The following is a 22,518-nucleotide window of genomic DNA, read 5'->3' on the forward strand; positions in this document are numbered from 1 at the left end:
ACTCCTTTATTGAGTCTTGATAACGCAAAAGTCTTGTAACTTTCTTGTACATGGGGTCGAGTGGAACAAAGTACGGAAAGGAGCCTCGTGACAAACCGGGAGATAATAACCAAAGTCGGCGTCCAGTAGCTTAGATATCAGGTGATGCTAACATTCGCGGTTCAACAGACTAACAAAAACAACAGTCTGTTCGTGACAGATAGTATCAATTTTAAAACCAGTCGACTATTTCAGTTACGAAGCGATGAGCTTAGTGAGCGTTGACACGTGCAGTCCCCAAAACCCCAAAGTGACAAAACCCATGAACGTCTGCCCACTGTTGAAGTTAAGGCAATCAACTTACTAACGTCATCATTTGCGAGTGCTCTTTCTCAAGTTTTATCGTCAGTGCCTCATCAATCATCAAAGTGGAATATTTCGGCATAAAAAGCCATTACCTATTTCACCCGTCTCACCTCCTTCAATCTTTCGGGCTTGAAATTATCTTTACTGAGCTCCATTGAGGTCGGTGAGGTGATAAGACGCTATGGCCCCCAACGAGGAGGAAATTCTCAGCGAAAGCTTCGATCAACATGCTCGGGTCGTCAGAAATGATACCCCTCGTGCGAAGCATATGCACACTGGTGATGTTTCTCTTCAACCCAGGTAAGCCTCAAGAGCCAACAGCCAGGGGTCAATAGCTCAAACTTGGACTGCCACTAACATGTGCCACTTTTTTCGGATCGCAGCCGTTGGTGGTTTCTCTCAACAGCATTTCCCATGATTGCGGGCACTCTAGGCCCTGTTGCTTCGGCGTTTAGTATCTGTTCCCTGGCTGAGCCGTGGCGACAGCAACTGGTTCCTGGGGGAGATATCCAGGACGCTCCTTCAGTCCCTGATCCGCCATGGTATGCCCTGGAAGTATTTCGATCAGTGAAGATCTTCTCTGATGCTCTCTATATAGGCTATCCATCGTCGAGGCCATCCAGCTTCTTGCTGGTATCATCTCAAATCTCTTCCTTCTACTCAACATGGCGAGACGCGTCCGCTTTAACCTGGCCCTGCCTATCACAATAATTGGATGGTACTATAAACAACTCACTATCGATCTGGTTACTGATATAGGACAAACAGGTATGCCTCTTCTCTTTGCCGCACCGTTCTAACCGCCACTGCCTCCAGACCTCTCAAAGCTATTGCGTTCTCTAAAGACGAGCTTATATGGTCTCAATCATTTTACTATGGCATATGGGCAGCCATCCTCTATTTTGTCGACGCTTCACTTCTGACCATCACTTTCTGGGGTGCTTGTACTGGTCACTACCGTAAGGACTTACTACTGACCTCAAGTCAACGCACCTTAATGTTGCAAACCATCTTGCTGCTCATATATCTCCTCCTTGGCGCCTATATATTCTCCGAGATAGAATCCTGGCCCTACCTTGATGCTGTATATTGGACTATCGTCACTTTCTTCACTGTTGGCTTTGGGGACTATTATCCCGTGACCGACCTTGGAAGAGCACTCTTGATCCCACTCGCCCTTGCTGGCATCATATCCCTGGGCCTAGTTATTAGCTCAGTTAGAAACCTAGTCCTTGAACATGGAAGGCGCTGCGTTGGGGCTCGAGTCGATGACAGAATACGAGGAAAGATCATCCGGAAGTTGCTACACAGCAGTGACAGCAAGAGTCTTGAACCCATTCACGAAGAACTCAAGACCCCTCCCACAAGATCAAACGAAGCACGAGAGACCGAGTTCGAGCGCCGCAGAGCTGAATTTGCCCTAATGCGCAAAATTCAGGCGAAATCCTCAATTCGCAGAAGATGGGTAGCTATGGCTTTTTCCACGTTCACATGGCTCGTTCTGTGGCTAGTGGGCGCTTTTGTCTTTCAGAGGGCTGAGAAGGCCTATCAAGACTGGTCATACTTTGATGCACTCTACTTTTGCTTCGAGGCCTGGACGACTATTGGATATGGTGATCTAACTCCAATATCCAATGCAGGTAGGTCGTTCTATGTCTTTTGGTCTCTTTTAGCCCTGCCCACTATGACAGTGCTTATCTCAAATGCGAGTGATACTGTGGTTAGGATCATCCGAGATGGAACCATTTTAGTTGGAAACTTCACGATCCTCCCGAATGATCGAGGCTTTGCCGGAAATTTGAAGAGCTTTATTAGCAAGATAACATTTGGCAAAGTCTTCCCGGGCAATCTTGACTCTGGATCTCCGAAACCGGTGGCATCCTCGAAGGACATTGACCAACGATCAGCTGGGACCACGGCAGAGTTTCATGGACTTTCTCTCCGGAATGATGACAGAGGCTTGCTCGATGTTTCTTTTGGCGGCCAAACGGTTTCACAAATCACTGGCCCACAGAACACTCGGGCTCAATCACTTTTCACCTCCGACGTGCGCCATAACGGCCTTCACGAGCTTGCCACCAGCACCGATTTCCAACTTCTTCTCATCTCCGAGCTCCAAGTCGTCATTGGCCATCTCAAAGAGCCTAAGCCACACCACTACACCTTCGACCAGTGGGTCTGGTACCTCAAACTCATCGGCGAGGATGAACACAGCCCACAGACACATTGCAAGGTAAACCTGGAGAAAACTCGCCACTATCCAAACGAGGACGATTCGGATAGGGTATTTAAATGGTCATGGGTAGGGAATGGTAGCCCTTTGTTAGGTGCCGAGGAAGAGAGCAAATGGATTCTGGGCAGGCTGATGGATAAACTTGAAGAGTCTTTACTAGTCCAGAGGAGATGGCGGTTTGGGAATGGTTCAAGAATTTCGCTTCCGGAGGCACGGCACGTGCAGGACTTGGACAGAGATGGTCTGGTTGATAAGCGGTGATGGTATATGGGTTTTAAATAAAGCATTCACGCAATGTTGATTTGGGGCCTGGAATTCTTCATCTCCTGAGTGCGTGAAGCCCTCCAGTCCGTACCTCGCCCCACATGACCTTGGGAACCCCGGAAGTACGTGAGGGGTACGGAAAGTTTAATCCGTGAAAGATTTCGTGTCAATTCCCCTCAAAACACCACGAATTCATTTTGATGAGAACAATGGAGTCCCCTCCAATTCTTGATGAGATCCCAGTCATCAGTCACTATGATGACAAGAGCTTTCTCGATGAGAGGCACAGTGTCGCAGGGTAGGCATTAGTAATCTAGCTATATGCTTTAAGTAACTCTGCGGGATGGAATACCCCGCACAAGAAATAACTTAAGACAACAATCAACACACATTTGCTGCTGCTTAACACATTTTACTTTAACCCTTTAAGCACGCTCAGTGCGACACATCTCCTTGATGCCTCGGGCCCTCGACATGTGGAGAAATATAAGAATGGCTTACACCAAATTCCGTACTGTAGATCTCCCACATTCGATTCTCATGGTTTTTACAGCCACTAGCCGAGTGCTTTACATGACACCCTCATGACGATGAACCAACCGCGGGTGATAAACACTGTATTCCGCAAGACAGCCGTACGGAAGGGTCGGAGCGTAAGCATCCGAAAACTCAAGGAGATATAGTGCAAATATACTAGCACCACTACACCATACCAAGCCTACAGTACCACCCTCTCACAGTATTTATTCTTGGGCCCTAGAAGACGTTATTCACACCACTCAACCCTACGCCAAGGATAATCATAAGAGCTCCGCTTGAAGTAAAGATGGCTAGGCTGTTACCCTTAAGTAGCATCTCGACAGTTATCTTAGGTATACCAATTGATAAACTCCTAACTCTCGCGTTTATCAATACAAACCAGCGTATATCACCCCTTATAGATGTGCCAACTGCAGGGACTTGCCATCCGTCTGAGGTTGCTACCTTCCGGAGGTGGGCTTCAACTACCATCCAGGACCACCTAATGCATAACCCCACCTAATGCATAACCAAAATTTCGTTCCTCCCATACAAAATCCAAATTTTGATGTCCACAAAAATAGGCCCGATTCTCAATTAATAAATGAGGCTTTGGAGAAAGTTTCTAGAAAATTGCTCAAACTTTACTGTCCGCGTGGTTTTTTGACCTCCCGACCGCTGCGTGTGCGCTGGCAGTGCTTTGTTACGACCATAAAGTCATCACTTTCGTCCTCTGACCTGACACCCACCTCAATCACCGACTCGACCTCCTCATCCACGTCCACCTCAATTTCTGCCTCCTTTGAGTCAGGAAGAGCTTCTCCAGCCGCTATATTCTCCGACAGAGCCATGAATCGTCGGTTCTGGTTTGGTACCGCCTTTCTTTTCTTCCCTCGCCGCAGCTGGGACACCTGCTCCTCGAGACCAGTAATCCGCGCATTCTGAACGGCCACCTTCATCTCTAAAGCTTCCAATCCCTTTGCGATCTTATTGTACTTCTGCCTGGTCGGACGGCTTCGGTGTTTGGCCAAATCCCTCACTTGCCGACTCGTTTTCGGCGTATCATCTGAGTGCAGTTGAGGAGGGCTCGGCGTCTTGAACTCTTCCAGCAGTTTTTCTTTGTCCGGTTGAATTTCAGGATGTGTTAGAGCTTTGTACCGATTCATTGGCCAATTTCCAGTAAACCTACAGCCGGATAAGATAATCTCCTTCCTGATACCCGCCTCCCTGGCTTTCGCGTATGCCCGGATAAAGTTGACTTTGTCAACCGGCGCAGAATCGGTCAAACTAGCCAGCATTTAGAGTTCTTTCCGGTACGCACCTTTGATGACATTAAAAATCCCATTATCTAATGGCTGCAGACCATGGGAACAATGTGCTGGTAAGTAACAGCAGTAGACGTTGTTCAGAAAGCACGTAGCCATCCACTCGTCCTGACTACTCGTTAGCGACCTTATAGCGGGAGACTCTGCGGTGAAAACACCAAAAGACTCACTTGTGTATGGGTTCCATGACCGTCAAGGATAATAAGTCTCGCATCTGATGCATCGCGAGGCTCTGTTTGAGGTAGATAGACATCTTTCAACCACTCGAGAGCTATATGGTTGTCTGTCCAGCCGTTCGGTGATGTGATGTAGTGCCAGTCCGCTATTAATTCGAATTCGTTAAGGAACCACTGTTTCTGCAGCTCTTTTCCTTTAAAGATAATTCCCGGTTTCAAAGCACGGCCAGTTGCGGTGACAGCCTCAATAAACGAAGTCCAGGTGCGCGACTGAACGCCTTTCAACATCGCCTTCTTCTTCGGGCCAGAGCTCCCGATCACGAGGCTGTCCAGGCCTCATGGACAACCAATTAGCTATGCCCTATAAAAGCCTATAGAGTACTTATAGAAGACTTACCGAAACCCGCCATTATACCGCCCTCGTCCACGTTAACTGTGTTCTCAGGCTTGATCCAGCCGTACTCGTTCTCCCTGATATCGAAGTACCAATTGACCGCCTTCGGAGTAAAGCCGTCAAATCTGGCGGCTTCTTGACGTTTTCCAATTTTGGTAGATAGTTTTGGGTGACGTTTGACGAACCTGGTGGTCCAGTGCTTGCCCAAAGGTTTGTTATCGCCTTGTTGTTGAAGGATGGCCTCGACACAGGCGCGGAGTTGGCTGTGCGAGGGAGCATAGCCCAGGGACTCTTGTCGCAGCACCCAACGAATAAGCGTCTCCTCCTGGCTCTTTGGAATACGCTGGTGGGCCTGGATACGTTCATTCCTGCTTGCTTGACCGGAAAGTCGTCTCGAAATGGTCCACTAAGGTACTCCACGTTTCTGGGCCGCCTCATTCTGTGAGAGGCCTCTATCGGTGGTGTCGAATATAGCCTCAGCTACGTCATCTTCGGCATAGTTACGGCGAACCATTACGGAAGGAGTTGCGGCGAGTAAATTAGGTAAAAGTTCGGCTTGAGTGGATGGAGTCGCCTAGGGTACATGAGGTGAAATGCGACAAAATTCAAAGGGCTAGAGAACCAGGCTACAGGGCGGAACGGGAAAAATTCAAGCCGATATGAAAATTTGATGGAAAAAGCAATATAGTGCAGGTCTTCGTTCGCGAGTATCTTCATGCCTGGCCGAATACAATGCAATTGAAAATTTGGATTTTGTATGGGAGAAGCGAAATTTTGGTTATGCATTAGGTGGGGTTATGCGTTAGGTGGTCCTGGATGGTATTATAAATAACACACTAAGAGGTGAGCTTCCAGGAGTGATGCTTACATTCCCAATGTGTGGAAAATTGTTCGTATTAGTGAAGAGGTTGCAACTACTTGAGGAGGGAATTGCTACACGGGCATGACTCTTACACGGGTAGGGAAAGCATTCAGAAATAGATATGGGGTGGAGGGGATGCTGTAGCGTCAGCTGTCATACTATCTGACCTTGACTACAGTATTTTTTATAGCCACCTTTTACTGATCGGGGCTCTACCGGTAGGCGAAACTCCCGTCAGCCATGCCTCATTCTCTATCTTAATTTGTGGAATGATTAACAAAAATGACAAAATTAATACATAACAAGGTAAGACTAAAAATAACTCACCTGTTCTAGACCTCTGTTGGACGACAGTAAAGCCATAATGGAACAGCATGAAAGCGTCGCAGCTGCCTAGTGGTGGTTGCACCTCTCTCGCATCGGCTCTTGGACGGAGAGGCTGAGCCCAAACCAGTCCTCAGCGTTTACGAACGGAGAAGTATCTCTATTAATAGCTCGCAGTGAAAAGGGTGGCATAGCGAGCTGAAAACTAGCTGGTGAGCGAATGTAAAAGACAGAGAAAATGCATGTGGAAGGGGAGTGCAGAGACAGACTATTATAAATACCTAGCCATTACTCCACAATCTTAAACCAATCTTCATCGCAAACTACAGCATCTCAAGAAATACATCACAGAGAAGAAGAGCCACAAACCCAACTTCTAAAAACCTCAAGACAGTCAACAATGCACTTCCCTTATATTCTCCCTTTGTCGCTTTGGGCCCTAGAGTAGCCAATTCCGCCGCTATTGACGATAGCGACATGCTCGATACCCGTGCACCTAAGTGTGAGGCAGGCATCAACCTGATCAGACTCGATCTCAGGCACGGTAAATCATTCACTGGGTTTGGCAAACCAGGCGACTGCAAAAACCTCCCAAAGAATGTCAATGACTTTGATGTCGATTCCCGAGGCACTAAATCGCTTGTGCCGTGCTTTGAGTGCACGGTATACGAGAAATCCGATTGTCAGCCTGGTGACAGCATAACGATTGGAGGCAATAGAGCATTCAAGGCCATGGGCAAAAAGAAGCAGCACTGGAGGAGCTGGAAGTGCGAGTGCAAGGACTAAACGGCAAAGATGAAGAGTATAAGATTGACTCTGGAGGAGACAGTGGCGGCAGAAAGGGGAAGACTAGTAGGGAGACGCTCATTAGGCTAATAACCTTGTATTTAATCTTGTATTTATTCTTCTGGCTTTGTCACTCATTACACTATTCAATCAAGATGAATCATTCATTCAATCCCAGAAATACCTTTTACCGGACATACAGGCTTATGTTACGACCCTAGCGGTTACGTCACGTGAACCCCACTATTTTTTCTCCAATCACAGGGATAGACCCACTATCCTACATTGGACCGACCTTCCAAGGCCTTCGGTCCAACGATAAGGACCGACGACTTTCATTCAACGGTCCTCCAGACCGATGCATAAAACATATCGGTCCAGATGGGACCGACCTCATTACACTGTCGGTCCTCACAGAGACCTCTAGTATATAGAACACGTTCATTTGCACTTTCATAGATTCTAGCCCACCAGCTATCAATAAAACTTCTTTACATTGATCAAGCCTAACACCCATTGAATCTACCATTAAGAGACGTGACACTTCGACAAGCTCAGTTACACGCCCTACGCAATCTGCCAACAATAAACCTAGCACGGCTTAGTTTATCCACAGTTGGAAACCAACTGTCACAGCTTAGACTTAAAGTATCGGTGTCCTATAGCTATAGGTATAGCCTTTCTACTAAGGACTAATTTATTACGGCCTCAGAAGAGAAAGCAAGGCCCGCTTATATTGATGGCTCTCCCAACCACCTAAGATTGAACCTCAGCCACCCACAGGCTCAACACAACTCAAGCCACAGGCTTCTTAGTAAAACATTATATATCATGGAAATCGGGCTTGGGTTTTAGTGAATGTTGAGTCTGTGTTATTAGGGAGCATAGAAGGTTCAGTGCCAAAAAAAGCACATTTAGGCTCTACTGTCTCTGTGAAACTTATAAAAGCCAAGATGAAAGTATCTTTAGTTATTGAATTATCTCCTCTTACGGGTGCAATGCTTTTAGGATGCCTTATTCGTGGTTTAGAACTCTTCGTGCTAATAGCTTGGTGTTAATTACTACATGCTGGTATGACGATAATGCAGCTTATCATGTATGTTACCAGTATTGTCCACTCGCTTATCAAATACGCTAAAATATCAATACCGACATTTCGAGAACACGTCGCGGTTTCCCCAGTTTTATAATATATCAAAGAGCCCATCCTAAAATATATTTAATACAATTTCAAAAACCGCCTGTTGATCAAAATGGCAGAAGCTCCAACCTCGCACAGGCCAGGCCGGGAATCGGGGGAGCATCGGAGACGGCATTTCGTGGTCGTGGCGCGTCAAATAACGGACAGTTCGACACCGACATCCATTGCACGAGGACGAGGTTGTACTAAATTCACGGCCCCCTCAAGTAGAGTTATTAGCCCTCCATTGCCGTAGAGTAGCCAAATTTACGCAACATGAGTCGGCGTCTCACACTTCCCGCCTCCACAAGACAACCCCTTACCGTACTGTCGGGTGCCGCTAAGGCGGAGTATCCGGGTACATACAAATAAATCTCCTCTGAATGAAAGTTTGGATTGCTAAGAACACCTCTTTCCGCTAGATACATATTTTCACGGCCCTCGTAAGTCTTACTCGTCAGAATATTCTAGTTTTGGTTGTAGTCAATATGACGTAAGTATGGTGTGTCGTTTCAGAAAGGTTCAATACGATAAATGGTTATAAGTTGGGTGGAGGTTGGTCAGCCACCAAAGGCAATAAAGCTACCTGGGATCGGCACCCAGGGCCCGTCGGCAGTCGCGGTACCCTGCCCTCTCAGTCGTCCTGGCAAGACTTCACTATTTTCATCGGACGTCCACAACCTTCCGTTGGTTTTGTCCGCGTTAAACCTTAACTGTCTCCGCATTTTAAAGTGATTCGGCAGTCTCGGTTCTTGCCGTTTCTTTCTCTGGTTTCAGGCCAGATCCTCCGCCTCGATGGTTTCAATTTCCGGTTTTAAGGGTCTCTCCACCGTCTAAATCGCCCAACTCATCATCGCTCCAGTGGTGCTAAATCGTCCATAGGACGTAGATTAGACAGCTCGCGCAAGAGTCTTCGCTATGGTCCTGACTGCTTTTCTTTCACAAACGGCAACCATCATCATGCTCTGGCGTCTCCCAGTCGCCCTCGCGCATGGTGGTGGTGGCTGCGAGAACGACGAGATTCATGGGATCGATAAGCCCAAGGACAATCCTGAGTATTCCCTTAACTATTTCGTCCATCCCGACTATGTAGACGTCATCTATAGTCACATCGCGTTCATGGTTATCGCCTGGGTCTTCGTGCTGCCAGTCGGTAAGTTTCGAATCGTTGCGCATAGGCAACTATCTGGCTTATGGCTAATGTGTGCGGGTATCTCTTGCAGCCGTGATGCTATCTTTGGCGCGATCCGGATACGCAATTGCGCTCCACCTCGCCTTCATGGTCACCAATGCCCTCGGTCTCCTCCTGGGCATCATATACAACGCTCAAACCCCAGATCTGTATCCGAACAATGCCCACCACAAGGTTGGCTGGATCGTGACATGGGTAGTTTCAGCACAGGTGCTCGTGAGCGCAGTAGGATGGAGCACTGGAAGATTTCAAGGTACCGTAAGCCGAACTCACGGCAACTGCCAAGGTTTTATTCCAGTGTCGACCGAGGCGATGGACGAGTACCAATGTTGCACGCGTGGTGACCATAACAGCCATGAACGACTCTCCTGTTCTCACCGGTTGTGGGACGACAGCGGCCAAGTTACTGATCCCAACACAGAGTCGCTGCGAAGCAACACTGTATTGACCAATGACGGAGTAGATGACGCCCCAATCTGCAATCGACACCAAGAAGCTGAAGACGGCGACGATGACGCTGACCTAGAGGCCATGGCCTTGTCCCCTAATAGCGGGAAAAGTATTATTGCAATCCAGACTGCGAATATCGATACTTCTCGAATTTGGCGGTACCTCTACATTGGCTACCACGTGGTCGATCGCATCATTCTTCCGTTCGGATTCATTGCGCTCGCTACTGGCATCGCCACCTTCAGTCGATTCTTCGTCAGTCATACCATGTCTCAATAGGATTATGTTTGGAACTAATATCGAAGCAGGAAGGCAACGCCATCTTCGGAGGCCTAGCGCATTGGATCAAAGGAGGTACTTTCTTTTGGCTTGGCCTATTTACATTGGGCCGTTGGTCTGGCAGCTTCGGTGAGCTTGGATGGGCTTGGAATGTGCGTCCCAAGCGATCCTTGCAGACATGGTGCCCATCCGCCGAATTTGTCGAGAGCGCCCTCATCTTCTTCTATGGCTCCACGAATATCTTCCTCGAGCATCTCAGCGGCTGGGGAGGCCGTTGGACTACCCAGGACATGGAGCATATCTCCATCACGGTCTTGTTCATTGGTGGGGGGCTGGTACGTTTCTGCTTGGCCTAGACGCTGGCGGTGCTGAGAGCTCATACACGATGTCTGAACAGTGCGGCATGCTCGTTGAATCGAGTCGAATTCGGGATTTGCTCAACACGACCGTAGACGCTGATAAGTCTGAGCACCAGTACTCAGACGAGGAAGGAGAGCAATTGCAACCTTCGCCGACATGCGGGTTCTCCTTGAATCCCATCCCGGCGTTGGTGATATTGCTGCTAGGAATCATAATGAGTTCGCATGCTCAGTCGAGCACGACATCAAGCATAGTCCACAAACAATGGGGTAGCCTCCTACTTGGGGCATCTCTTGCGAGAGGCTTCACTTACGTGCTCATGTTCCTCAAACCTCCGAATTCGGTTGTCCCGTGTCGCCCCCCAACCGAACTCCTGGCATCATTTGGTTTGATTGCCGGAGGTATTATCTTCATGGCAAGTGTAAGTCATCCGTTTTCTCAGCACGATCGTTGCGGTACGAGACTGACTTGGTCCAGGCTGATGACATTGTTCAAGGGATGATCCACTACGAACTGGATGCCATGTTCATGTACACCGTCACCATGGGACTTGTGGGATTTCTGACGGCCTGGGAGGTCATTGTTCTTGCCATCAAGGGATGGGCTGTTCGCCGAGAACGACAGGCTGTATCACAACAGGCTCTGTAATCCTTCGAAGGAGTGAAAGGGTTGTTGCTGCCTCAGACTGCGGTCAAGGCACACTTGGTAGGACAGTAGGGCGCTGACCGCCGCAGCCTATTTTTAGATAAGCCTTTATGAACTGGACGCCGGTATTTTAACAACTACATACAAGAGATGCAAATTGCACACGAGCATCCTTCTACAACAGTTCCCTGCCACTTACGGCTGTCCAACCGGGACCACTGTACCAGTGCTGACTTCAATTCAAGTAAGTCAAGTTTGGGGGTCCAACTTGATTACTTGAAATAAAATCGTCCATGGACTTACTTAACTTGAATTGAATTGATATACTTGAAATGAAAGTTCTGACCTGAGGCTCCAATGAAGCTATTAGTCCTCTTACGCCTCCCCTCCCTCCCAACCCACCAAGTCCCCACCAAAGCTAACCACCTCGCCCACAGTGATAGCTTGATGGCGTAGCCAGTTTCGTAGACACTGCATCTCCTCTATTATCTCGGGGCTTATGCTGTGCCTTTGCGAGCTTACCGTTAACTTGGTGACACTGAACGTCCGCTCAGGGTCAACAGACATGGCAGGAATTGCCAGGATGTCGAGGGCAAACTTGCTCAGACGTGGGTATTCTTCTTGACGATCCTTCCACCACAGGACGGGGTTCAAGTACTCTCGCCGCACTGGCCCTTGCCTCATGTAAACGCCAAGCTCGCCTTCTTCCTCCATCATGCACCGATCGCAGCTCTGCATCCACTGGTCAAATTGACTGGGCTCGTCTTGCCGCATCGTTTTTCCTGTCACCGTCCTCGATGTCTCGGGCTGCTCCTCACGTGGATAGCGCTGTTCAAAGAATTCCCGGACACTGTTTTTAGCGTCTTGTAGCCACACTAGTTGCTCGTCGCTGGTCCAGTTCGCCTCAAGCCAAGACACGTTCCAGCGTGGGTGAAGAATAACGGCTGCCGGATAAAGTGGCGATTGGCCTAGTAGGCTGTAATACTCATCGAGCTTTGACCAAAAGTTCTTGATAGAGATCTGAACGCATCGTCGGTGATCATCATCAAGATTCTCATCTTGCAAAACTACATCAGTGTATTCCTTTCGGGCGTGCTGTGGCAAGTGTTTCTCTCGTCCGCGGCCCTGCTAAATTCGTTGGGTGCTAAATCCTGAGAAACCGTTAGTCAAAGAAGCTTGAAGAGAACAAAGACGAATTAGGGAGTCATACTTCTAGTTGCCGAAACCCTGAAATTTCTCAGCTCACTGATGCAACTATCAGGGGACGAGAATACCAGGTTTTGTTCTTCGAAGAAACTGAGCAAGCACTCCATTCCAATCATTACTTCCCACAAGGCGCCGTGGCGTCCTTCTTTGGCCCAACCCTGGCACCTCATGGTGATCCCATGGAGCGGTTTGAGTAGACTCTGTATCTCCGCTAACAGAAGCCAGTCCTGGGTGAAAGCTGATCTTGGACAGGCACCCGTTGTCGGGGCTCTGACGTCTTCCTTTCGAGATATGCAATGAAATTGTCAATGCGCTCTTGCTTTCAAATGGCACGCTGGATCATCAGAAAGGTTGAATTCCATCTGGTTTCATTATTTTGCATCAGCTCGAGGTCGATGGCAGCTCGCTCCTCTTCAAAGAGTTGATAGCCGTCTTCGTCGTTCTGGTCACAAGCCAGAGATTTCATCAACTCTCTCCGTTGCGGGGAAGCCCTGACGAATCGGACGTCGTTACCCGGCTACGTATCACAAGGGTCATCTTCTACCCACAGCAGCGATAATAACTCCGAATCCGATGAGGTTTCTGAAGTCCAATCGTCTCGAGGGCTATACCATTCGATTCCTTTCGATCAGGAGATTCGATTGATGTCAACGCCGCCTCCACACGTCAACTGGATCGAAATGAACACGCCACAGCTGAATTTGCGGAAGATCCGTCAGTACGAGGAATATGTGGCCCTCAGGATCGAATGCTCAGTGGCCTCAGGCACGCCCCTGACTCCCTCAGTGTCACATACTAAAGAGAAGGTGCGAAAGACACACTCAACTCTCGCTTTAAATGGCATTACAGCGACTTAGGAGATGCGCCTGCTTAAGGAGAAGAACCTTAGACGCTCTGCCCGGGATCAGGGGACAACGATTATAGCAAATTACGGGCCAATTACTGTCTATGATGCCAGACTTCGCGTCGCAAAGGATCAGCATAACCGACTGGCCGGTCAGGCAGCAGAGGAATCGCGCCTCCACAATAAGGAAGTAAAAGACGAAGTCATCTATCTACGACGATGGATTGCAGCAGTCAGGAAGCGATTGAGAATAAGTCTAAAGCTATTACGGGTTGCTGACCTTCATAGAAGCCAGCCGAGCTATTCTCAGAAGAAGAAGCTATTTACAGCGGGTGATTTCTATATAAAGTCACAACACCAAGAGTTTCTGAAGTCAACCGCGTTGCTAGGCTTAAGATACCGGCTTCACCGTGAGCTTGACGATAAAATGAAGCAATCCAAAGAGAGAGCAAAGCAGGCAGTGGAATCAGGAAGTCAGGAAGTCATTAAGGTCTTCAGATTTCACTGGAATCCCCCATTCCTTCTTCCATTTGACTATAACTTCAATATCGTGAAGGAGGCACTGGAATTCCTCGTTGCAGATGAGGAAAAACGCCGCTCCAATCGGAAGAAGATGTCGTTAGAAGGTGACGGCTTGGAAATCGTTGAAGATGACGAGGAATTAATTGATGAAGAAGATGATGACTCCGAAAATGATGTAATAGTCGTTGGGGGAAGTATTGAAGTCGATCAGGGCGAATTCGTTGTCCCAAGGGATGAAGAAAATACCGAATAGTTGTGATAGTTGCTTGGTGTTGTTGCGATATGCATTTTTGGTGATGGTTGCAAATGGAGGGGTTGGTCCGGTCACAATCATGTAGTTAACAGTGAAAAAAGAGGTACTTTGTAATTTGGTGGGGCACAAATATGAATTCAAGGTAGCTTTTTTCCCCTAGTCAACCGACCCTTTCCCCGGTCAACGCAACCCCCGTGCTATAGGCACCGTCACTGGTGTGACTGACTAAAAGCTAAGGGGTGGCCGGTCTCTAGGCCCTACCCAAGTAGTCGCGCCACCCCTGCCGCGTTCCTGGGTTCCATTGGTGTAATCAACTGGGGTACCACACTCAATTGATTACCCTATGCGTGGGACTCTGAACAGCCTCGACACTCACAGGGCTGTCGCATAGGAAAATCCATAAAATCTAGTACCTCAAGTAAATCAAGTTTGAAGCATTATGAACTTGCTTACTTGAAATAAACTGGGTCATCGACTTACTTGACTTACTTGAAATACTTGAATTGATACTTGAATTAAGGTCAGCGCTGGCGATACAGGAGATACAGTTGCACTATGTTTCAATGGTTGCCAAGTGTCATGATACAGGACTGATTTATCGGTTGTGTCATGTTACATCATGTGGCTTCACCTTCCACGACAACTGACTCTCCGCACCTGAAGAGGAATAGTTCAAACGCCCCTAAATTGCGGCTGACGGTCATCAAAGACTCAATATTATAACACTGGCGCTTTAGAGTTTTAAGTGAGGACTAGTCTAGACCTAGTATCAGAACATGCTCGCTTCTGTCCTAAATCTTAATTCCACCCCTGTCGCTAGCCTATCCAGTACAATTCGGCAGCGGCTATTGCCGTCTACCATATAATATGACAACTCGTACAACACATGGACTGGACGCAATGAAAATACCGATCGAATAAGACTGCTTGGGTAATGATGACATTACATACCGAAATCAACCAGTCGCTTCAGAAATATATACACCACAGTTCGCCTTGCATTTCCGTCTCAATTTGAACGGCAAGATCATTTAGCTGTGCCTACCTACAAACAGTTGGAAACTGAAGTAACCTACAACATCATCCTTTCAATCGATCACTTCTTCTACACTCCCAAAATGGCAGAAACCGGTGTTGCGCATAAAGTTATTTCTGTTATTCTCCGTCTTAGTAAACTTGCCTCCGCTATAATTGTTCTAGGAATTCTCTCGCATTTCTGTTACCTTATCGGCGTCGCGGAGGCGGATATCGATGGACGGATCATCTATGCCATCGTCGTCGCGTGTCTCAGTATTATCTACTCCTTCTTTTTTTATCCGCCATTTAAGAACATGTTCTTGGGCTTTCCCTTTGACTTTGTATTGTTTGTGATGTGGCTCGTGACGTACTGCTTGCTTCAAACGGTATGGTGCTCCGTCCCATTCTTATATCATCCCTATTAAAGATCATCTACTAATCATCCGCAACAATCACTTTTCATAGAGAACGGGTAGTTACACTTGCTCTGCACGTTGGTATTACGACTACTGGGGCTACTATTGGGGTCGTTTCTGGCGAGTCGGGCCCATTGGGACAGTTACTATCAACAGGGCGGGTTGCGGGTCGTGGAAGACGGTCCTGGCCTTCTCATTTATCGCATGGTTCCTCCATCTTCTGAGTGGCATTCTTGTGGGTCGTTTTCGCGTATTCGTTCCTGTTTTAAAACGACTCGAAAGCTCTAACGCAGCAAAATTTAGGGGATATATGCAGTGAAGTAAATAGTGCAAAATACCGTATACGATATTTTTCAGCGCCACACTGCACTGGATTGTTTAGGAATTCGGTGCTCTGCACGGCATACGGTATTCCACTATATTTAAGTAATATCGTATCGTAATATCATATCGCACGGCATGCGAAGAGCCGCATGGCCTCAGCATGAAACTAACCAAATCGAGTAAGGCTGAGCTTCAAGATCGTCCCGCGGACCGTAACAAGATGAAGCTATTCAGAGCCAACATATAAGATTATACTATTGCCAGATAACGAGAACGATCGGGAAAACGTTTTCCTAGATCTCGCTCGCGTATATTAAGGGTTTACTTAATCTACATAGTTGACCAATTTAACGTCACTCCTATTGCTTAGGTGTGAGAATGAAGTAGATCTAGAGGTCAAAAGAAAACTCCACAGATCCAAGCATTGTGAGTTTGAATTGCTTGCATACTATCTATTGCTCGTAATATCAGGTATAATGTTAGAAGACCCCTGCTGCTCACCTTCTCCAATGATAGCTGTATCTAAGACAAGCTCAACATCGTCAACCCAAGCCAAGTTGTGAGTCTTCGACCAGGACTTTATGCATTCAATTGCCTCAATTATATCAATCCCTAACCTGTTCCTGCGATCTTGGAGGGTGATTTTTGTATCGGAGAAGAGACGTTCTGGCTCAGCAGACATCGCAGGAATTGACAAAAGATCGAGCGCCATTTTGGAAAGGTTTGGATAGAGCGTTTGTTGTGTATCCTCAAGCCACCACCTTCGTACATCCTTGACTTTGATTCTTGGGGCTGATATATAGTTCTGATACTCGTCGAATAGGGTAGGAAGCTCGGGATCCTCATGTTCGTCTTCCCATGCCAGAAACGAGTTCTTCGCTAGTGGCTTTTCAACCAAGGACTGGGCTGACGACTCCGCTGACTTGGCGACTGGTGCGTAACGAGACTTCCAGAGATCTTCTACGGCAGTCTTATTGCTCTCAATCCACTCAGGATGTTCCTCCCAGGCGGTGTCGAAGTAGTGCCACTTTCGATGAGGGCTGAGGACAATAGCTTCAACATAAGCAGATGACCGCTCTGTAAGAGTGTAATATGCGTCGAGTTTCGCCCATCCAGCATCAATACAAGGCGCCATAAAAGCGTCATCTGCGTACTCGATTCGTGCAGCCTCAAATTTGCTAAGCAGGAAGTCCATTATAGGTAGCGTTCGATCGATTGCATGCGCGTGACCTTCTGCAGCCTTGGTGGCATCGGTGAATGATTTGAGTAAGTTGCAAATTTTTTTCAGCTCAGCCCAGTCTTGTTCGGAAACTAGAGACTATCAGTGTTATCCTCTCAATTGGGTATATAGCATACGCAAATCAAGCTTAAGGTCCTTCTCCTTTGAGCAGTAGTAATCAATTTGATCTGCGAGCTCAATGGCTCTCTCAATCATGTAGTACTTTGAGTTCCATCTTGTATCGTTGTCATGAAGAAGACCCTTTTTCTCACTGATCTCTTTAAACCTCTGTATCCGTTGTGGACTACATCGGATAAAGACAACGATGTTGTGGAGCTTGCCAAGAGGACCAGCCTTCCTCCACTTCAATATATCAGCGCCTGAAGGCTTGATATATTCGCTCATAGTATCCTTTTTAACCTGGCTTTTCGTAGGGGCTTCGCCGGGTGCGGTTTTTGGGAACATAAACGCATGCGCTGCTAGATTAATGGTATGACCGTTACAACGAAGGCGGTGATGTTTCGCGTCGTATATGATATTGTGCCTCTCATTCAACACTATTAATCATTAGCATTGTTCTCTCAATAAATGGATAGACGTACATTTCTGTAGAGAGTTCATCAACGTATCATTCGAGTCTGCATTGTCTGAAACAAAGTATCCAATCTGGGTGACAATTCCGTAGTCCTCGACGACATTCATCACAATATGGGCCTGATTCTCTCCTGAATGCCTGCCATGTACCTCTCGTAAAGCAACACAATATGAAACCAGCTCGCCATTACTATCAATGAAGTGTGCAACAATACCAAGGATACCAAACTTATTTGGAGAGGACCATATATCGATGGTGAAGTGTATTCTCGAGATAGCTGATTGGAGAACTTGTCGTATACGTCGTTTTTGCGTCCCAAATGTTCGCACCATCCACTCGCGAATCGTTTGATGTGATGTAGGTAAAATCGAGAGGACTCCAGGATTGAGGAATTTGAGCAAGCTAAAAGGGCATAAGATTACCATCTAGGACCACTTAATGGACCACCAAAATTTCAATATTCCCATACAAAATCCGAATTTTCAATTACACCGCATTTGGCCAGGAATGAAGATACTCACAAGCCAAAACCTGTGCTGTATAGTTTATTTCATGAAATTTCAATATCGACTCAATTTTTCCCCGTTCCGCCTCGTGGCCTTGTCCTCTAGCCCTTTGAAATCTTTTCAGTTTCACCTCATCCGGCCCATCCGACTTCATTCACTCCAGTAGGCATATCACCTAATTTACTCATGGAACTCCTGCCACAATGGTTCGGCGTGTTTATACCGAAGACGACGTAGCTGAGGCTATACTCGATATTACTGATAGAGGCCTATCGCCGACTGAGGCGGCCCAGAGACGTGGAGTGCCTCGATCGACCATTTATAGACGACTTTCCGGTCAAGCGAGCAGAAAAGAGTCTACCCACCCCCACCAACGTATTTCTACGAGCCAGGAGGTCCGTCTCGTTCGTTGGCTTCTGCGGCAGGAGTCCCTGGGCTACACTCTCACGCATAGCCAACTTCGAAGCTGCGTCGAAGCCCTCCTCCGTCAACAGGGGGATAACAAGCCTCTAGGCAAGCACTGGACCACCAGGTTCGTCAAACGTCACCCAAAACTATCTACCAAGCTTGGAAAACGTCAAGAAGCCGCCAGATTTGACGGCTTTACTCCGAAGGCGGTCAATTGGTACTTCGATATCCGGGAGAACGAGTACGGCTGGATCAAGCCTGAGAACACGGTTAACGTGGACGAGGGTGGCATAATGGCGGGTTTCGGTAACTCCTCCACAAGTTCTCTACGGGCTTTTATAGGGCATAACTAATTGGTTGTCCATGAGGCCAGGACAGCCTCGTAATCGGGAGCTCTGACCCGAAGAAGAAGGCGTTGTTGAAGGGCGTTCAGTCGCGCACTTGGACCTCGTTTATTGAGGCTGTCACCGCAACTGGCCGCGCTTTAAAACCGGGAATTATCTTTAAAGGAAAAGAGCTGCAGAAGCAGTGGTTTCTTAACGAATTCGAATCGATAGCGGACTGGCACTATATCACATCACCAAACGGCTTGACAGACAACCATATAGCTCTCGAGTGGTTGAAAGATGTCTATCTACCTCAAACAGAGCCTCGCGATGCATCAGATGCGAGACTTATTATCCTTGACGGTCATGGAACCCATGCACAAGTGAGTCTTTTGGTGTTTTCACCGCAGAGTCTCCCGCTATAAGGTCGCTAACGAGCACCCAGGATGAGTGGATGGCTACGTGCTTTCTGAACAACGTCTACTGCTGCTATCTACCAGCGCATTGCTCTCATGGCCTACAACCGTTAGACAATGGAATTTCTAATGTCATCAAAGGTGTGTATCGGAAAGAACTCCAAAAGCTGGCTAGTTTGACCGATTCTGCGCCGGTTGATAAAGTCAATTTTATTCGGTCATACGCGAAAGCCAGAGAGGCGGGCATGAGGAAGAAGATTATCTTATCCGGCTGGAGGTTTACTGGAAATTGGCCAATGAATCGGTACAAAGCTCTAGCGCATCCGGAAATTCAACCGGATAAAGAAAAAGTGCTGGAAGGCTTCAAGACGCCCAGCCCCCCTCATCTGGACTCAGATGATACGCCGGAAACGAGCCGCCAGGTGAGGGATTTGGCCAAACATCGAAGTCGTCCGACCAGGAGGAAGTACAGTAAGATCGCAAAGGGGCTGGAAGCTTTAGAGATGAAGGTGGCCGTTCAGAATGCGCGGATTACTGGGCTGGAGGAGCAGGTGTCCCAGCTGCGGCGAGGGAAGAAAAGAAAGGCGGTACCGAACCCGGACCGACGATTCATGGCTCTAGCGGAGGCTCTAGCGGCTGGAGAATCTCTTTCTAACTCAAAGGAGGCAGAAATTGAGGTGGATGTGGACGAGGAGGTCGAGTCGGTGATTGAGGTGGGTGTCAGGTCAGAGGACGAAAGTGACGACTTTAGGGTCGTAACAAAGCACTGCCAGCGCACACGGAGCGGTCGGAAGATCAAAAAACCACGCAGAGAGTAAAATTTGATCAATTTTATGGAGAGTCTCTTTACTAACTTCGATTTTGATTGATAACGCGGTCTGTTTTTGTGTGCACGAAAATTTAGATTTTGTATGGGAGGATCGAAATTTTGGTGGTCCATTAAGTGGGGGTGTCCATTAAGTGGTCCTGGATGGTAGTATATGAACCATTAATATTAAGTATGTTAGAGCACTTACGCTCGAAAGCTTTCTCTTGTTGGCATACGAAGTGCAATCCCGCAGTCTGCAATCCACTTTACATACAGTTGCTCAAATTTATCAGCGTCAAGATCTGTCGTTTCGTCATCGTGTCGACGGCGTTTGAGGGGATTCGTGTTCTGAGACATCCGTGAGAAGGCTTCCTCAAGGTGATTCCGTGTTTTAGCAGCCCTTTCTTCATTAGGCGTTAATATATCGAGAGTAGTGTGAGATTTAAGGTGCTTGTAGATGTGTGCCGTGCCTCCATTTTCGAGATATTCGGCAGGCTTCCCTTTACAGTCCTTGCAACGCCATATAATCTGACCTTCCGTATTACGGACGATCTGATTCTTTCCGAAGGGCGTATGATCCCATATCTTCGACGTACGCTTCTTCTTCTTAAATTGAGAGGCTAACAACGGCGAAATAGATGTCTCTCCGACATCAGAATCTCCGTTGTTGCTGATAACCGACGAATCAGGGGCTAGGGAAGTCTGGGATGATGTAGCCGTGAAGGAAACGCTAATGTCTGGGCGCTGAGAAGTCATTATTTCGTACAATAAGACTTGTTGATGAAGTAGGGAAAAATTCAGGAGCTGACACGCTTCGTGTAAGGGGCACAGGCCTTATTCGTCCAGAAGCGTTCTTGGAAACCAACAAATTGATTATATTAAAGTCAAGAAGAACTGAATGCTCTCGGAGAGCTGGCGACCTTGTTACATACTCAAATACTTAGGAGTTTGTAGCGAGGCCGTTATTTGGTGGTGTTATTACTATCGGCATCAGCCAAGTGCAGATCAACGTCCCAACCAGGTTACACTTCATTAATAAAAGGTTTTGTAAATTGGGATCTTCATAATGCTTCATATATGGGGAGAGACCTCATATTGATCTAATTACATAGTATTTGCACTATATTTGTGTCAAAAGTAGGGTAGCCCTGATCTGTTTAGCTTCCCTGACAAGGATCTGATGCTCCATCTGTATATAAGGAGCTCTGCTGGCCCCCTCCTATGATAGAATCAAGGCTCTTTTAACCCTCTCTTATGTGCCCCTCTGCTGTGCGTGCCACAATTTGATATCATATTTATACGATATTTGAACGACCATGCACTGTACTACACGGTTTCCGCTGTTGCTTGCACTGCACGGTATAAAAATACCGCGCAGGCAATACGATATTGAATATGATATCGTCTTATTTACGGCCACACTATTTACTTCACTGAGTGATGGAACTTGTTTGGCCCGACATAGTGAACATTCCAGGTCAAATTCACCCTATTGTTCGTCCCATAACCAGCGATCCGGTATGTGACAGACCCCTCAATCCCCGTGCCAATATGGCACGAGTTGCAGCGCCACATGCCGCTCTCCCCCGCCCGGATCTCCTGCGGCGGCTGCGACTCCGGAGTGTCCATCCATTCGCCGTGACCGAGGCGTGGGGACTCGGACTCGAGGTTGAGCTCCTCATTGGTATGGTTTAGGACCATGACTATGAGCTCCCTGACGGCCATTTGGACGTTGATTGTGAGAGATCTGTCAAGTGGCTTGTCCGTATCGATAATCCAGGTTAGAAAATAAACAGTGGTTAATATAAGCGGGGGGACGAATTTTTGCGATGGTTGATCACCATGTTTATTGTCAAAGGAAAGTTCGTCTAATGTAGCATAATGCTTGTTCTCACAACATGTCCCGGCGAACCTTATATTACATAAGGAAAAGGTCGAAACCAAAATTAATGATCACATGCCTGCAAATAATGCGTGTCGTCATTAGAGGAAACTTTACGCCTTCTTCTCAGCCACTTGATGAAATTGATGTCGAGCTGCATCATCATCATCAGGTGACCCTGACAAGAGCAAGGTGCTAAGGTCGTCTTCTATGATGCAAGTTCATAATAGAGGCGTTGCAAGGCGCCTAGATGGCACCCTGGATGATATTTATCTGAATATCAACGCTTTGGCTTGAACCTTGTTGAGCTTGGGAAGCATGTGAAGTCGCACTGGTATATCCGCTCATAGCGGCCATTATAAAGCCGCCTAGCGAAAAACACTCGCTTCCCACTAATTGCCGACGCCTTTTCTCTTTAAGTATACGGTTTGTATCTATTACA

General features: G+C 47.4%; 5 protein-coding genes across 5 annotated transcripts; 3 read left to right on the top strand and 2 right to left on the bottom strand.

Moving 5' to 3' along the window:
• Positions 1–526: 526 nt before the first annotated feature.
• FOXG_07236 (uncharacterized protein) lies at positions 527–2,839 on the top strand (the record flags this gene model as incomplete). The annotated part of the gene is made up of 4 exons (XM_018385853.1): positions 527–645; positions 729–887; positions 944–1,063; positions 1,114–2,839. 4 exons carry the CDS (start codon positions 527–529, stop codon positions 2,837–2,839), a joined length of 2,124 nt encoding a protein of 707 aa, XP_018244590.1.
• A 4,080-nt stretch (positions 2,840–6,919) lies between these two features.
• On the top strand, positions 6,920–7,228 carry FOXG_07237 (uncharacterized protein; the record flags this gene model as incomplete). Its single annotated transcript, XM_018385854.1, has 1 exon — positions 6,920–7,228. The coding sequence occupies one exon, from the start codon at positions 6,920–6,922 to the stop codon at positions 7,226–7,228; it is 309 nt and encodes a 102-aa protein (XP_018244591.1).
• Positions 7,229–9,368: 2,140 nt separating this feature from the next.
• Positions 9,369–11,337, top strand: FOXG_07238 (uncharacterized protein; the record flags this gene model as incomplete). The annotated part of the gene is made up of 5 exons (XM_018385855.1): positions 9,369–9,561; positions 9,632–10,305; positions 10,359–10,664; positions 10,727–11,110; positions 11,167–11,337. The coding sequence occupies 5 exons, from the start codon at positions 9,369–9,371 to the stop codon at positions 11,335–11,337; spliced, it is 1,728 nt and encodes a 575-aa protein (XP_018244592.1).
• A 9,061-nt stretch (positions 11,338–20,398) lies between these two features.
• On the bottom strand, positions 20,399–20,950 carry FOXG_07241 (uncharacterized protein; the record flags this gene model as incomplete). The annotated part of the gene is made up of 1 exon (XM_018385856.1): positions 20,399–20,950. One exon carries the CDS (start codon positions 20,948–20,950, stop codon positions 20,399–20,401), a length of 552 nt encoding a protein of 183 aa, XP_018244593.1.
• A 669-nt stretch (positions 20,951–21,619) lies between these two features.
• Positions 21,620–21,919, bottom strand: FOXG_07242 (uncharacterized protein; the record flags this gene model as incomplete). Its single annotated transcript, XM_018385857.1, has 1 exon — positions 21,620–21,919. The coding sequence occupies one exon, from the start codon at positions 21,917–21,919 to the stop codon at positions 21,620–21,622; it is 300 nt and encodes a 99-aa protein (XP_018244594.1).
• Positions 21,920–22,518: the final 599 nt, after the last annotated feature.

This window comes from Fusarium oxysporum, chromosome 6 (assembly GCF_000149955.1).
Source record: "Fusarium oxysporum f. sp. lycopersici 4287 chromosome 6, whole genome shotgun sequence".
NCBI lineage: Eukaryota > Fungi > Ascomycota > Sordariomycetes > Hypocreales > Nectriaceae > Fusarium > Fusarium oxysporum.